The sequence below is a fragment of the Pituophis catenifer genome, unplaced genomic scaffold, assembly GCF_029215685.1.
Source record: "Pituophis catenifer annectens isolate HBS135680 unplaced genomic scaffold, rPitCat1.0.hap2 SCAF_1, whole genome shotgun sequence".
NCBI classification, from domain to species: domain Eukaryota; kingdom Metazoa; phylum Chordata; class Lepidosauria; order Squamata; family Colubridae; genus Pituophis; species Pituophis catenifer.
In genome coordinates this window covers 5,780,481-5,794,240 of record NW_027256881.1, presented here as the reverse complement: position 1 = coordinate 5,794,240, position 13,760 = coordinate 5,780,481, and the positions used below count along the sequence as shown (strand labels likewise).

The 13,760-nt window shown below is 42.5% G+C and overlaps 1 protein-coding gene across 1 annotated transcript in view; it reads left to right on the top strand.

Moving 5' to 3' along the window:
- The first annotated feature begins 290 nt into the window (after nt 1-290).
- The window catches only part of HEATR6 (HEAT repeat containing 6), a 48,635-nt gene continuing 35,165 nt past the window's right edge, over nt 291-13,760 (top strand). The window contains exons 1-7 of the mRNA XM_070932019.1: nt 291-557; nt 1,722-1,829; nt 2,190-2,330; nt 4,424-4,539; nt 5,948-6,062; nt 9,478-9,579; nt 13,176-13,313. Of these exons, the coding sequence (XP_070788120.1) occupies nt 291-557; nt 1,722-1,829; nt 2,190-2,330; nt 4,424-4,539; nt 5,948-6,062; nt 9,478-9,579; nt 13,176-13,313 (987 nt within the window). The remainder of the gene's footprint in view (nt 558-1,721; nt 1,830-2,189; nt 2,331-4,423; nt 4,540-5,947; nt 6,063-9,477; nt 9,580-13,175; nt 13,314-13,760) is intronic.

Sequence of the window (13,760 nt, the reverse complement as noted above, 5' to 3'; positions counted from 1 at the left end):
GTCCCTTCCAACTCTGTTACTGTCTGGCATAGCAACAGAAGGTTTGGGCTCAACTGTGGTCATAAGGTGAGGACTGCCTGTAATGGCATCATGCTCTTTAGTCTTCCACAGATCACCAGAGCGCCCCGCCTATAGGGGGCGCAGCCACAGAAGTGGCTTCAACCATAGAGTTCCGTCTGCGGCGGCGGCGGCCTCCTTATGCAATTCATAGTGGCTTTCATCCGGAAGCTAGGCCTGGGCGTCCCTTCTCGGCCTAGTTGCCCCAGCAACCGACAGACGAGCTGGAAAAAATGGCGGCGGAGGCCTGCATGGCTGGAGGAGACTCAGCGGCGGCAACAGCCGCAGCAGAACCGAACCCGGCCTGGACCGAATCCGGCCTCTGCTTGCAACGCTACCTGGCGCGGCTCAAGGCTCTGCAGCTCGACCCCGATCCCAGTCAGGCCCCGGGAGGGGAGAACGTCGCCCGCCGCCGTCCCGAGCTCCACCTGCTCTTCGACGAGCTCATGTCCGAGACCTGCGGCCCGGGGGGAGCGGCGCCTTGGGGGCCGAGGCCGGAGGTGAGTATCCGGAGAAGGCAGAGGAGCGGCGGGGGAATTTGATGGGATGGAGGAAATAGACTCCAAGCAACGCTGGATCCCCAGGATCCTCCACAGCAGAGGTGGGCAAATGTGGCCCTTTTACAACCTGTGGACTTTAACTCCCAGAATTCCTGAGGCAGCCAAGCTGTCTCAGGAATTCTGGGAGTTGAAGTCCACAGGTTGTAAAAGGGCCACATTTGCCCACCACAGCTCCACAGGCATTTTCCATTCCCTCATTCTGTAATATTCTTTTTTAATTCCACCCCCCCCCCCGTTTTTAACCTCACAGCAACAAATCTCTAAGATGGGTTACTTTCAGAGATACAGGTAGTCCTCGATTTATGGCCATAATCGAGCCCATTCTATTGCTATGCAAGACAGTTGTTAAGTGAATCGCTGCAGTTAAGTTAGTAACACGGTTGTTAAGTGAATCTGGCTTTCCCCATTGACTTTGCTTGTCAGAAGGTTGCAACAAGGGATCACGTGACCCCCGCGACAATCTCGGTTGCCAAGTGTCTAAATTTTGATCACGTGACCACGGGGATGCTGCAGAGGTCGTAGCTGAAAAACGGTCATAATAAGTCTCTTTTTTTCAGTGCCGTTGTAACTTTGAACGGTCACTAAATGACCTATTGTAAGTGAAGGACTATCCTTAGTATTCTTTTTTTATTTTTTTTTCCAATTTTAACCTCGCAACAACAAATCTGTAAGATAGGTTGGGTTGAAAGATACAGGTAGTCCTCGACTTATGACCATAATTTAGTCCAAAATTTCTGTTGCTATGCAAGACAGTTGTTAAGTGAAGTTAAGTTAGTAACATGGTTGTTAAGTGAATCTGGCTTTCCCCATTGACTTTGCTTCTCAGAAGGTTGCAAAAGATGATCACGTGACCCCGGGACAATGGAACCGTCATAAATATGAGTCAGTTGCCAAACACGCGACAATGGGGGATGCTGCAATGGTCATAATTGTGAAAAATGGTCATGAGTCAATTTTTTCAGCGTAGTTATAATTTCGAACAGGGCCTAAATGAACTGTTGTAAGTTAAGAACTATCTGTATTGGCATTCAATTTCATCTCTGTGTCTTTCAGGGTATTAAAAGTAACTAATACACCCCTTTTTTGTCCTCTTTTATATGGCAGGACATTTGTGAACTAATTGTCCAAGCTTGTAAACTAGTCCAGCTTAATCAAGAACATCTTGTCAATAAAGTGTGCCAATTAATTCACCAGCTGCTCAACAGATTCCAGGTGAGAAAACTATATTTTTTGTCACATTTTGGTGGAGCATCTACTGTTTCAAATTCTCATAATTGTTTTCATTGACTTCATAGTATATTTAGTACATTATAAACGAAGAGTTATTATGCTGCCATTAGAAAAATGATAATTGTTAACTATAAATGTAACACACTTTTTTCTCTTCTCCGTATACAGATGAGACAGCTGGTGGGTTTATTAGCTGTTAGATTCTTCTGCTTCTGGATGTCATTTTTGAAGGATACGAGACAATAGTTAATGAAACTGATTTACTGCTTACCAAATAAGGTATTATCCTGAATTCATCGATACAAGATTATACTAATTTCATTTTTCTTTCTGCAATTGCAGGTTGCACTTGATGAAGAGAGCCTGAATTATCTGATGCCTTATTTCATCTCTGCTCTGAGAAAATGCAGCACTTGGACACATGTTGAAATTCTGCAAGCCTTGGCAGCCTCTGTCTACAGCAATGGACACAAGTGCCAAAAGGTGGATTGGAATAGAATTTTTGAATATCTTGCTTAGAAACTTTTTCTATTTGCCTATTGCAGAGGAATTATGGGTAGAGGAGTTAGAAGTTAGAAGGAAATTTCAATACCTGTTGCTGAGAATTGCCATCTGAATAGTAGAACCATAAACAAATAGGTTCATAATTCAGTCCATCCCATCCAAGCAGAAGGGCTAATCAAACTTTTTAGATTCTGGTATAGGTAGTCCTCAATTTACAACAGTTCATTTAGTGATTGTTCAAAGCTACGATACTGAAAAAAATGATCTATGGCCATTTTTCATAGTTACAACCTTTGTAGCATCCTCATGATCATGTGATCATAATTCAGATGCTTGGCAATTGGTTCCTACTTACAACCATTGCTGTGTCCCAAGGTCATGTGATCACCTTTTGCAACCTTCTGACCAGCAAAGTCAATGGGGAAGCCAGATTCACTTAACAACCGGCTTGCTAACTTATCAATTGCAGTGATTCACTTAACATCTGTGGTAAGAAAGGTTGTAAAATGGGGCAAAACTCACTTAACAAATGTTTCATGTAACAACAGAAATTTTGGGCTCAATTGTGGTTGTAAGTCGAGGGCTATTTGTATATTCCTTGAAGATAGAAGACTTAGTTGGAAATGTTATGTATTATCCTGACACAAAGTAATTTGGAGTTCTTGAATAATGTTTCTACATCTTCAGTTCTGTTTTGATATTTTTATACCACTTTCACAATATAGACAAGTTAATTTTTTTTAAATATGTGCTGTTTGGAAGACTTCAAATTTCTTGTGGTAATGATATTTTTCTAACTATCCTTCAGATATATTGGTCCAACTCGTATCAATTTTGTTGTATATTTGTACAATGACAAAGGATATTATTATTATTATTATTATTATTATTATTATTATTATTATTATTATTATTATTATCATCATCATCATCATCATCATCATCATCATCTTTATTCATTAAATATGAAACTCAGTCAACTGAACATTCAAAAATGCATCACAAATACCATTGACTGGTGCTAATGGTTGATACGGGTTGCTGCCAGCGTCCTAGGTATCAACCAAGTACCTTCTTAAGATGTATGATGTTCCAAGTAGCACAGTTTTTTGCAATTCCGCTGATGTTATTGCAGGAAGTTGCAATTTGCTGATGTATGTTATAAAATTCTTGGACATGGTACCAAGTGCCCCCATGACAATGGGTATCACTGTTACATGTTTCATCCGTAGCCGTGTAGTTTCGATGGCCAGGTCACGATATTTCATGATTTTTTCCAGTTCTTTTTCTTCGACTCTGGCATCTCCTGGTACCGCAATGTCAATAAATTGTACGTTTTGGTTTTCGATAACTGATATCTGGCGTGTTGTGTTCCAAGTGACTATCCGTCTATATTTGAAAGTCCCAAAAGATCTTCACCTTCTCATTTTCTATAACTTTTTCCACTTTATGTTCCCATGACTTTTTGGTTACAGGAAAGTTGTATTTTTTACATAATGACCAGTGGATTAATTTAGCAACTCGGTCGTGTCTCCTCCTCCTCCTCCTCCTCCTTATTCTTCGCAACTCGGTCGTTTCTTCTTCTTCTTCCTCCTCCTCCTCCTCCTCCTCCTCCTCCTCCTCCTCCTCCTCCTCCTCTTCTTCTTCTTCTTCTTCTTCTTCTTCTTCTATTATTGTTATTGTTATTGTTATTGTTATTGTTATTGTTATTGTTATTGTTATTGTTATGTAATATAAGCAATAATTTGTAGTTTAACACAGTACAGGTTAGTATAGACTGTTTGGTGGCTAAATGAAGAATTTCCTATCCCTGTTACCCCAGAATAATTCCTGCTATCTGATGATGGGAAAAACCTGAATGAAATTTTCAGCTTTTACCTCTTTTTTTTTAATTGTAGCCTGAGGTTCATCCAGCCTGAAAGCCACAATGAGATATAAGATGACTGAGCTTCTAGAATTCGTGCACTAAGCATGCTTTTGTTGCTTAGCTAATTCTAAATTTTGTTTTGCATCTCTTCTCCAATTTGTTCTCCAACAAATATGTGCTGATTGGTTTGTTTGTTTGTTTTAAGTATCTCCCAGATTTGCTGGGGGAAAATGGACTTCTGAGGCAGTTCAGCAGCCCAGCTGAAACTGATGCTGAACGGAAAAGGGCCGCGATACACAGCATGGCAAACCTGTGCCTCAGGTATGACAGAAACAAATAGGTATGGCTTGACTCCTTTCCATTATGTCGTGCCTCTTCTAGGGATAGAGGATGTAAATATTCCAGCATTGGGGGGGTCCAGAAAAAAATGTCTAAATCCAAGGTCCACAGATAAACATCCCCATACATTCCAGCTTACAGCACATTTTTGTGGAAGTGTGTTTTCTTTAAGTGTTAATAATAGACTTCCAAATAGCTGTTAACATTCTAGCTCAAATGTTCTTCACTATAGAAATACAAATGTAACATATTAATTTTAATTGATTTAATTTTAATTGTTTTAAACACATCAGTGGAAGTGATGGAGGTGATATTGAAGAGTAAAACAAAAACAAAAACTGGTACTCAGCACACAGTACTAAACCAGAATGTGGCTTATTTTGTTATAGCTTAGTGCAAAAGATGAATCCAGAGTAGTGGTTTGGAGATTAAGGGTGTTGGTTTATTAGTTTGTGTGAACAGTCCCTGTGTGGTGTCATGGATAATCGCAGTATTTGAACCCAGTCACTGTTAGGCTATAATATTATTAACATTTTCCTTGTTCTGGTCACTATTACATGGGAGAATCTAAATAGCTGTAAAAAAAATCTGTAATTTCAGCTGAAATTGCCCCAGAAACTCCTAGTATTTAACATTCTATAGCAGAATTGCAAATACAGACAGTATAGAATTATGTTTTCTGCAGAAAAAACAGGTCAGGGCACATACCTGGGGATATTTTTAGTTTAAACATGCTTGGGTTAAACCCCAAAACTTAACAAACACACACACACACACACACAAACCCATCAAAGATCAGACTCAATGGACCACTAGGCTTTTTCTGCCATCAGTTTTCTATGTTGTCTAATACTTGGAAGAATAATACCGTGTTTCCCCAAAAATAAGACATCCCCTGATAATAAGCCTAATCAGGCTTTTGAGCGCATGCACTAAAACAAGCCTTCCCCCAAAATAAGCCCTCCCTGAAAATATTTAAACACATGTGCAACAGGTCCCCGCCATTTCCTCTGGTTAGGGTTAGGGAGACAGAGCTGGAAATCAGGTAAGACGGCAAGAGGAGCCCCGTCTTGCTCCACGGGCCCCAAAATAATAAGACCTCCTGAAAGTAAGCCCAAGCGCTTATTTCGGGATTCAAAAAAATATAAGACAGGATCTTATTTTCGGGGAAACATGGGTAGCATAGTGAGAGATTGCTTCGATTAATAAATCTCCTCCTTATTTTATTGGATAAAGCATTTTGCCTCCTTCCACGGGGTCTCAGATATTATGACCTTTCTGATATGAAGTGATTGCTTCTTCCTTCTACTACATTTTCTAAACAGACAGATAAAAGCATTACTTCTTTTCTGTAGTTCATCTTCCTCCTTTGCATCTGCTTGTCTTTTAGCCTACCTGGACAGCCCTACCTGGAGGAATCTTACAGAGAGCTCTGCTTTCAGGCTTTCTTGAGCCTCTTACAGTCTTCCAAAGAGACTGAAGTAGATGACATCACCTTTTGCATGGTAAGGACAAAGACAATTCTTTAGGAGACAGGTGGGCAATAAGGGAGAGATCGGGGAATGACCACCCAGCCTCCCTACTTTCAGGGAACTGCAGAATGCCATCTGATCTTTTGTGAGGAATGAACTGAACTGTTTCAATCCTTTTTTTAAGAAAGGGAAGGCCCACTATTTCCATTTCCTCACCTATCTCATTCCAATATGTAATTTGAGAGTCAAGAAGCATAGCCAGATTTAGGAGCACTTCCCAGCTGCAGATCCAGTTTTTCAGGAGGAATACATTCCCACCAAAGCTCACCTTCAACTGGCTACCATCAAATACCACTTTATAAGACCTTGGTAAGGCCACACTTGGAATACTACATGCAGTTTTGATCGCCACAATGTAAAAAAGATGTTGAGACTCTTAGAAAGAGTGCAGAGAAGAGCAACAAAGAGGATTAGGCTAAAACATATGAAGAACGGTTGCAAGAAATGGGTATGTCTAGTTTAATGAAAAGAAGGACTAGGGGAAACATGATAGCCAGTATCTTGGGGCTGCCACAAAGAAGAGGGAGTCAAACCATTCTCCAAAGCACCTGAAGGCAGGACAAGAAGCAATGGGTGGAAACTAATCAAGGAGAAAAGCAACCTAGAACTAAGGAGAAATTTGCTGACAGTTCGAACAATTAATCAGTGGAACAACTTGCCTCCAGAAGTTGTGGATGCTCCAACACTGGAAGTTTTTAAGAGGTTGGATAACCCTTTGTCTGAAGTGGTGTAGGGTTTTCTGCCTAAGCAGGGGGTTGGACTAGAAGACCTCCAAGGTCCCTTGCAACTCTGTTATTCTAAAACACTTTTCTAAAACAATCCTCCTTGGGATTGTTATTTTTCTTTCCTCCGTTTTTCACCCTGGCTTCTATTTGCAATTTCCCCATTCTCTTCCTGTCACTGTTGGAAAGAAAAAATAAACCTGACTCGCCAGTATATTGTGGATGTAGAATGCCAAATCTCCATCTCTGTTAGTAATTTCCAGGAGAAACACAGCCCTGACACACTTGGAACAGACCTGCTAAAAACAGCATCCCCAACATGGACAGGAAAGCTTATTACATTCCAGAGATTGTAGAGCAGTATTTCTTAATCTCAGCAACTTTAAGATGGGCTCTCCAGAATGCTGGTTTGGGAATTCTGGGAGTTGAAGTCCACACATTTTAAAGTAGCTGAGGTTGAGAGAAACATTGATGTGGAGAGAACTACATCTGAGGGACAGAATGGGACAATTGAGCTATGTATTGTGTGGCTTCCTTGATCACACTTTGGAAATGGGTTAATTACCAATCCTGATGCTCTGAGTCAGTCTTGTCGGATAGGATTTAAACTGTGGGGTTCCTGGGTGCTCTCTGAACTTGGTTATTTTCTTGCACTCATCCAAACTAATGGAACATCTGCAAGGGGAGAACCAAGCTCAGAGAGTACCAAGGACCCCACAATGCAACCCTGAGCTACAAATATTCTCCTTGATCAGTAGAATTTAAGCTGTTGCTTTAATTAAAAGCTGTGGCTTTTCCTGTAAGCATGCTTCAAGTGAAGCATTTCAGGATTTTCTTGTTGTGAACCTCTAACTGAGGTCCAAGAGAGGTAAATTGGGACATCATGTAATGGAAATCATTACAATAGCCTGGACTATTGCAATGCTCTCTACATGGGGCTCCCCTTGAGGAGCACCCGGAGGCTCCAACTGGCGCAGAGTGCGGCCGCGCGGGTGGTAATGGGAGCGACATGGTGCTCCCATGTGACCCCCCTCCTGCGCGAGCTGCACTGGCTCCCGGTGGTCTTCTGGGTGCGCTTCAAGGTTTTGGTTACCACCTTTAGAGCGCTCCATGGCTTAGGACCTGGTTACCTACGGGACCGCCTACTACCACCAATAGCCTCCCACCGGCCAGTACGCTCTCATAGAGAGGGACTCCTCCGGGTGCCGTCAGCCAAACAATGTCGACTGGCGGCCCCTAGGGGGAGAGCCTTCTCTGTGGGGGCACCTACTGTCTGGAATGAGCTCCCCCCGGAGATACAGAGGATCCCGGATCTGCGCACCTTCCGCCACGCTGTGAAGACCTTTTTATTCCACCAGGCAGGCTTGGCCTAATCTTTTCCCTCTTTTTAATATGTAAATTTTAATCTGCTTTTAAATTATTGGGGTGTTTTAATTTGTCTGGACCAAAATGGTTTAATTCGATTTTATCTGGTTTTTAAATTTTTTGTACCTATGTATTTTATTGTTTGGCTGTTCACCGCCCTGAGTCCTTCGGGAGTAGGGCGGTATATAAATCAAATAAACTAAACTAAACTATGTCCCTGTATTATTAAACGTACTTTGGGGGACTGTCTGAGGTTGCTAATTAATTGCGGGGGTTAAATTTTGGAAATTGATTTCATGTGGAATGATCTTACATAAGCCGAATGGTTACTTATTCTAAACCACAGGCTGAGTTTGCAATTAAAGTTGGGTGTGATACCGGTATTATTATTGAGCAACTTCTCAAACTCTAATCACTTGAGGGAAACTTTTGCCCTTGGACTTTTATCACCTAGATAAAATTGCACTCTAGATCAGCGGTCATCAACTGGTGGTCTGCGAGAAAATTTTGGTGGTCCGCAGAAAAATTATTTACATTTTTTATCTTGCACTAAATCAGGGGTCCTCAAACTACAGCCCTGGGACAGATACGTGCAATGAACATTTGTGTTGCTGCAGAGAGTCTTCCCCTTCGGGGTCTTTTTGTGTGGGTCGGAGGGGGACAGAAATTCCAACTTGGAGTCTGCTTTGGCCTCGGTGCAGGGCTTTGGCCAAAGGCTGGAGGAAAGAGCCACTGGTGGCGAAGAGCCGGAGGGCCTTGTTCCAGTGGGACTGCATCATGGCCTGGAACTGGCTGACTATCTCAGCCCGCTGAGCCCCCAGGCGCCTGTACCTGGCCTTGCACTCCCGCAGGTCTTCCCTCTGCTTGGAAAGCCTATGCTCCTAGTCCTCAGTGAGGTGCTTCTACTGAGCCTCCTTCTTCGTCAGATCCAATTTGAACTGAGCTGTTCTGCCAACTTTCTCATGGTGGCTGCTTAGCTCCAACAACTGCTTCCTGTTGGGGCTCTAAGGAGCCCGGGCCGGGAGGCGAGGAGTGGCTGGGAGGGGAAGGGCGAGTAGAGGCTGGCGAGGCGCCTCTCGACGTGACATTGAGGTGGCCATGCCCACCCAGTCACATGCCCACCTAGCCACGCCCACCCAGCCGGTCATTAGGCAGATCATATTAGTGGTCCGCGGGATTTAAAATTACGAATTTAGTGGTCCCTGAGGTCCGAAAGGTTGGTGACCCCTGCTCTAGATGATAGACTTGTGCTATTCCCGGATAGTTGGAAGAAGGCTCATTGTTTTTTGTTTCCATTCCAGCTGTTACAAAATGCTTTGAAGGGAATCCAGTCACTCTTAAACGGAGGAAAGATGAGGCTGACCCAGACTGATCTCCTTGGTTCCCTCCTGGCTGTGTTAAAGGTGACAAGAGATTTAAAGTGGAAATCTTCCCTGACTTAACAGAGGTTCCCTGAGTGCCCCAAAAACAACCCTGAAAAATTTTTTGACGGGCCTTTTGTACTCAGATGTGTAGAATGCTTTTGAAATGCCTCTGGTTTCCAAAATTAGAATTGCACAAGCCACAGTATAGTACCCATAATTGATTTGATAGCAGTGAGCCAAGCAGCTTTGTTTTCCTCTTGGCATGTCTGTAAAGAAACGGTCAAGATCTACTACAGGTAGATTGTGGTCACAATTGGGGCCTGAATTTGCATTGGTAAGCAAGGTGGTTGATAAGTGAGTTGCACCCAATTTTATGAGCGTTATCGCCACAGCTGTTAAGTGAATCACATAGTCGTTAAGCAAATCCGACTTTCCCCATTGATTGGCTTGTTGGAAGCTGGCTGGGAAGACCTCAAATGGCGATCGCATGGCCCCAGAATGCTGCAACCATTATAAATACAGGTAATCCTCGATTTATGACCACAATTGAGTCCAGAATTCCTGTTGCTAAGTGAGAAATTTGTTAAGTGAGTTTGGCCCCATTTTAGGACTTTTCTTGCCACATTTGTTAAATGAATCATTGTGGTTGTTAAGTTAGTGACAGGATTGTTTAAGTGAATCTGGCTTCCCCATCGACTTTGCTGGTCAGAAGGTCGCAAAAGGGAATCACATGACCCTGGGACACCCCAGCTGTCATAAATATGAACCCGTTGCCAAGCACCCGAATTTTGATCTCGTGACCGTGGGGATGCTGCAACAGTCGTAAGTGTGAAAAATGGTTAAAAGTTACTTATTTCAATGCTGTTGTAACTTCACGTGGTCGCTAAATGGACTGTTGTTAAGTGGAAGACCATCTGTACAAGTCAGTTGCCAAGTGATCATGTGACCATCGGGATTCTGTGATGGCTGTAAATGTGAGATCTGGTCTCACACTGAACTAAAGTCTGTGATTTATTCAGTGTGGTTGAGCAATTGTTAAATGAATGGCTGTAAGTTAAGGACTATCTTATTGCTGTTTTAGGCACATCCCAATTTTTGTTGTTGCCGAAACTCAAAATGAGAGTAATAGCGTCTATGTTTGTTTGAAGCAAATCAACCAAATCATGGATTATGGTACTTCTGTACTGTTATCACCTTATCCACCGTTTTGAGTGTGGGTGACACACAGAATAGGGCTAACTCCAAAATAGTAATGGAAGTGTCTCATCTTAAAGCCATATGGGGGTGGTGTTTGTCTCTGTACTGTGTATGTATAATGGGGGAGGCTAGACTGACATCTGTCACAATAATCCATCGTGCATTATGATGTCCAAAGATAGTTCGCAGCTGGTTTTACATGTCACCTTAAGCCAGAATATGATTTGTGGTTTGAGCTTTGCATCACAAATGCAAATCCAATAAAGCTTTGTACAACATGATTTTTAGTTCTGCTAAAGTGCGCGGCCCAAGCCATGATGCTTTATTCAGCAAACCATGATTTGGTGCGATGTGCTAATTCAATACCGTGTGCACAAAAACTGTTCCCTGTGCTTGGTAGACGTGCAAATGGAAATCATCGCTATCCTGAACAAATTACCAGTTCTTAAGAGTTTGGATTCCCATGGTATCCAAAGGATTCAGATCAGTTTTTGGACAAGCTTTGCATTAGACTTTTGTCATCCAGGGTATTAAATTTTACCCTATAAAATTATGATATCCAACTGACGTTTAAAAGAATAGATGGGTTTTTTTTTCTTTGTTTCAATAAAGGAGAATAGAGATAGTCCTTTACTTACAACATGTTCAGTTAGTGACCATTCGAAGTTACAACGGCACTGAAAAAATGTGGCATGACCATTTTTCACACTTATGACCATTGCAGCATCCCCAAGGTCACACAATTTATATTTGGATGCTTGACAACTGACTCCCATTTATGACAGTTGCAATGTCCCAGAGTCACGTGATCCTCTTTTGCGACCTTCTGACAAGCAAAATCAATGGAGAAGGCAGATTCACTTAACAACTGTGCTACTAACTCAGGGGTTCCCGACCGGGAGTGCGAGACGATATTACAGGGGATGCGAAAACTTGGGTTTAGAAGTTTCAAAACTATAGTGTATATCGCCCGATCCGGTAGCAATGGCAGCGGGTGGTTCGGAGAACCGGTAGCAAAAATCCCTGCGCCCCCCCCCACCAAACTCAGCTGAGTTGCATGATCATCAGAGGCTTTTTTTTTTTTTTTTACTTTTAAAAGCATTTTTTCTACAACCTCTTCCGATGAAAAAATGCTTTTAAAAGTAAAAAAAAAAAGCCTCTGATGATCGCGCGGCTCAGTTGGGATCCTCAGAGGCTTTTCAAAGCATTTTTTTCTGCAACCTCTTGGCTGAAGAGGTGGTAAAAAAAATGCTTTGAAAAGTCTCTGACGATCCCAGCTGAGTTGCCTGATCGCCAGAGGCTTTTCAAAGCATTAGAAAAAATGCTTTGAAAAGTTAAAAAAAAAAAAAAGTTGGTCACGCCCACCCAGTCACATTACCCACCCACCCACCAAGCCACGCCCACAGAACCAGTAGTAACACATTTTACATTTCACCCCTGGTGTATATGTATAATTATATGTATATAATTATTTATTTGTTTGTTTATTAGTTTGTCAAACATGTACAAGATAGCAGGTATAAATATGAACATGGACATGAACGAAGGAAATGAATACAAAGAAATGGGGACAGTAGGACAGGGACGGTAGGCACGCTGGTGCACTTATGCATGTCCCCTTTACGGACCTCTTGGGAATGGGGTGAGGTCCACGGTAGACAATTTGAAGTTGAAGCTGTGAGGGTTTGAGGCTGTAACAGTGGAGTTGGGTAGAGCATTCCAGGCGTTGACCACTCTGTTGCTGAAGTTGTATTTTTTGCAATCAAGTTTGGAGCAGTTTACCTTGAGTTTGTATCGATTGTGTGCCCGTGTATTATTATGGTTGGAGCTGAAGAAGTCATTGACAGGTAAGACATTGTAGCAGACAATTTTATGTACTATGCTTAGATCGGATCGCAGGCGGCGCAGTTCCAGATTGTCCAAGCCCAGAATTTCAAGCTTGGTGGCATAAGGCATTCTATTGTGAGTAGAGGAGTGGAGTACTTTTCTCGTGAAATACCTCTGGACCTGCTCAATCATGTTAATGTCAGCTATACAGTGTGGGTTCCAGGCGGATGAGCTGTATTCAAGAATTGGTCTGGCAAAGGTTTTGTATGCCCTAGTTAGCAATACAAAGTTACCGGAGAAGAAGCTTTTTTTTTAAGGGGTGCGAGAATATATCAGAGGTGCGTAGTATAGAAAAGATTGGGAACCCCTGTACTAACTGAACATCTACAGTGATTCGCTTAACAACTGTGGCAAGAAAGGTCGTAAAGTGGGGTAAAAATGACTTAAACAACTGCCTCACTTAGCAACAGAAATGTTGGGCTCAATTTTGGTTGTAAATACCAAAGGTTCTTTGCAAAAAAAAAAGCCGATTTAATTTAATTTAAATTATCGTAATTAAGCACTAAGTAGATTATAGTGCTGATGTCTAGGATTTTCTTTGATGATTTCAGAAATGCATGTTTCATGGACTCCCTGGAATTAACATAGAAATGCCCAGCATCTTATATCCAGCACTCCTTCCTCAGTACGACAGCCGGTCACCCATCGAGCACGAGAAGTTGGAGCAGAACAGTGTTAAACTGAGCGGGGTAAACTTTTTAAATATGGTTTGTTTGCATTGTGCATTAAACTTAAGTCACTTCAAATGTAATCTGGTCACAAGCTGAGGGCTGTTTTTGTCTGTCTGGAAAAAAAAATGTAATGTTTTGGAAAAGGCACATTACAGCAGCGCCTGATATTCTGTACCGTATAGTAGTATTTCTGAACCTCGACCACTTTAAGCTGTGTGGACTTCAACTCCCAGAATTCCCCAGCCAGCCGGGGGAATTCTGGGAGATGAAGTCCGCAAAGCTTAAATTGCCAAAATCGAGAAACATTGCTGTAGAGCAGGGGTGTGAAACTCGATTTCATTGAGGGGTGCATCAGGGTTGTGTTTGACCTTGGGGTGCAGGGGTGGGTGTGGCCAGGGTGGGTGTGGCCACCTCAACGTCACTCATGTCGGGGGTGCCCGTGGTGGCCCAAGTGCCCTGCCAGCG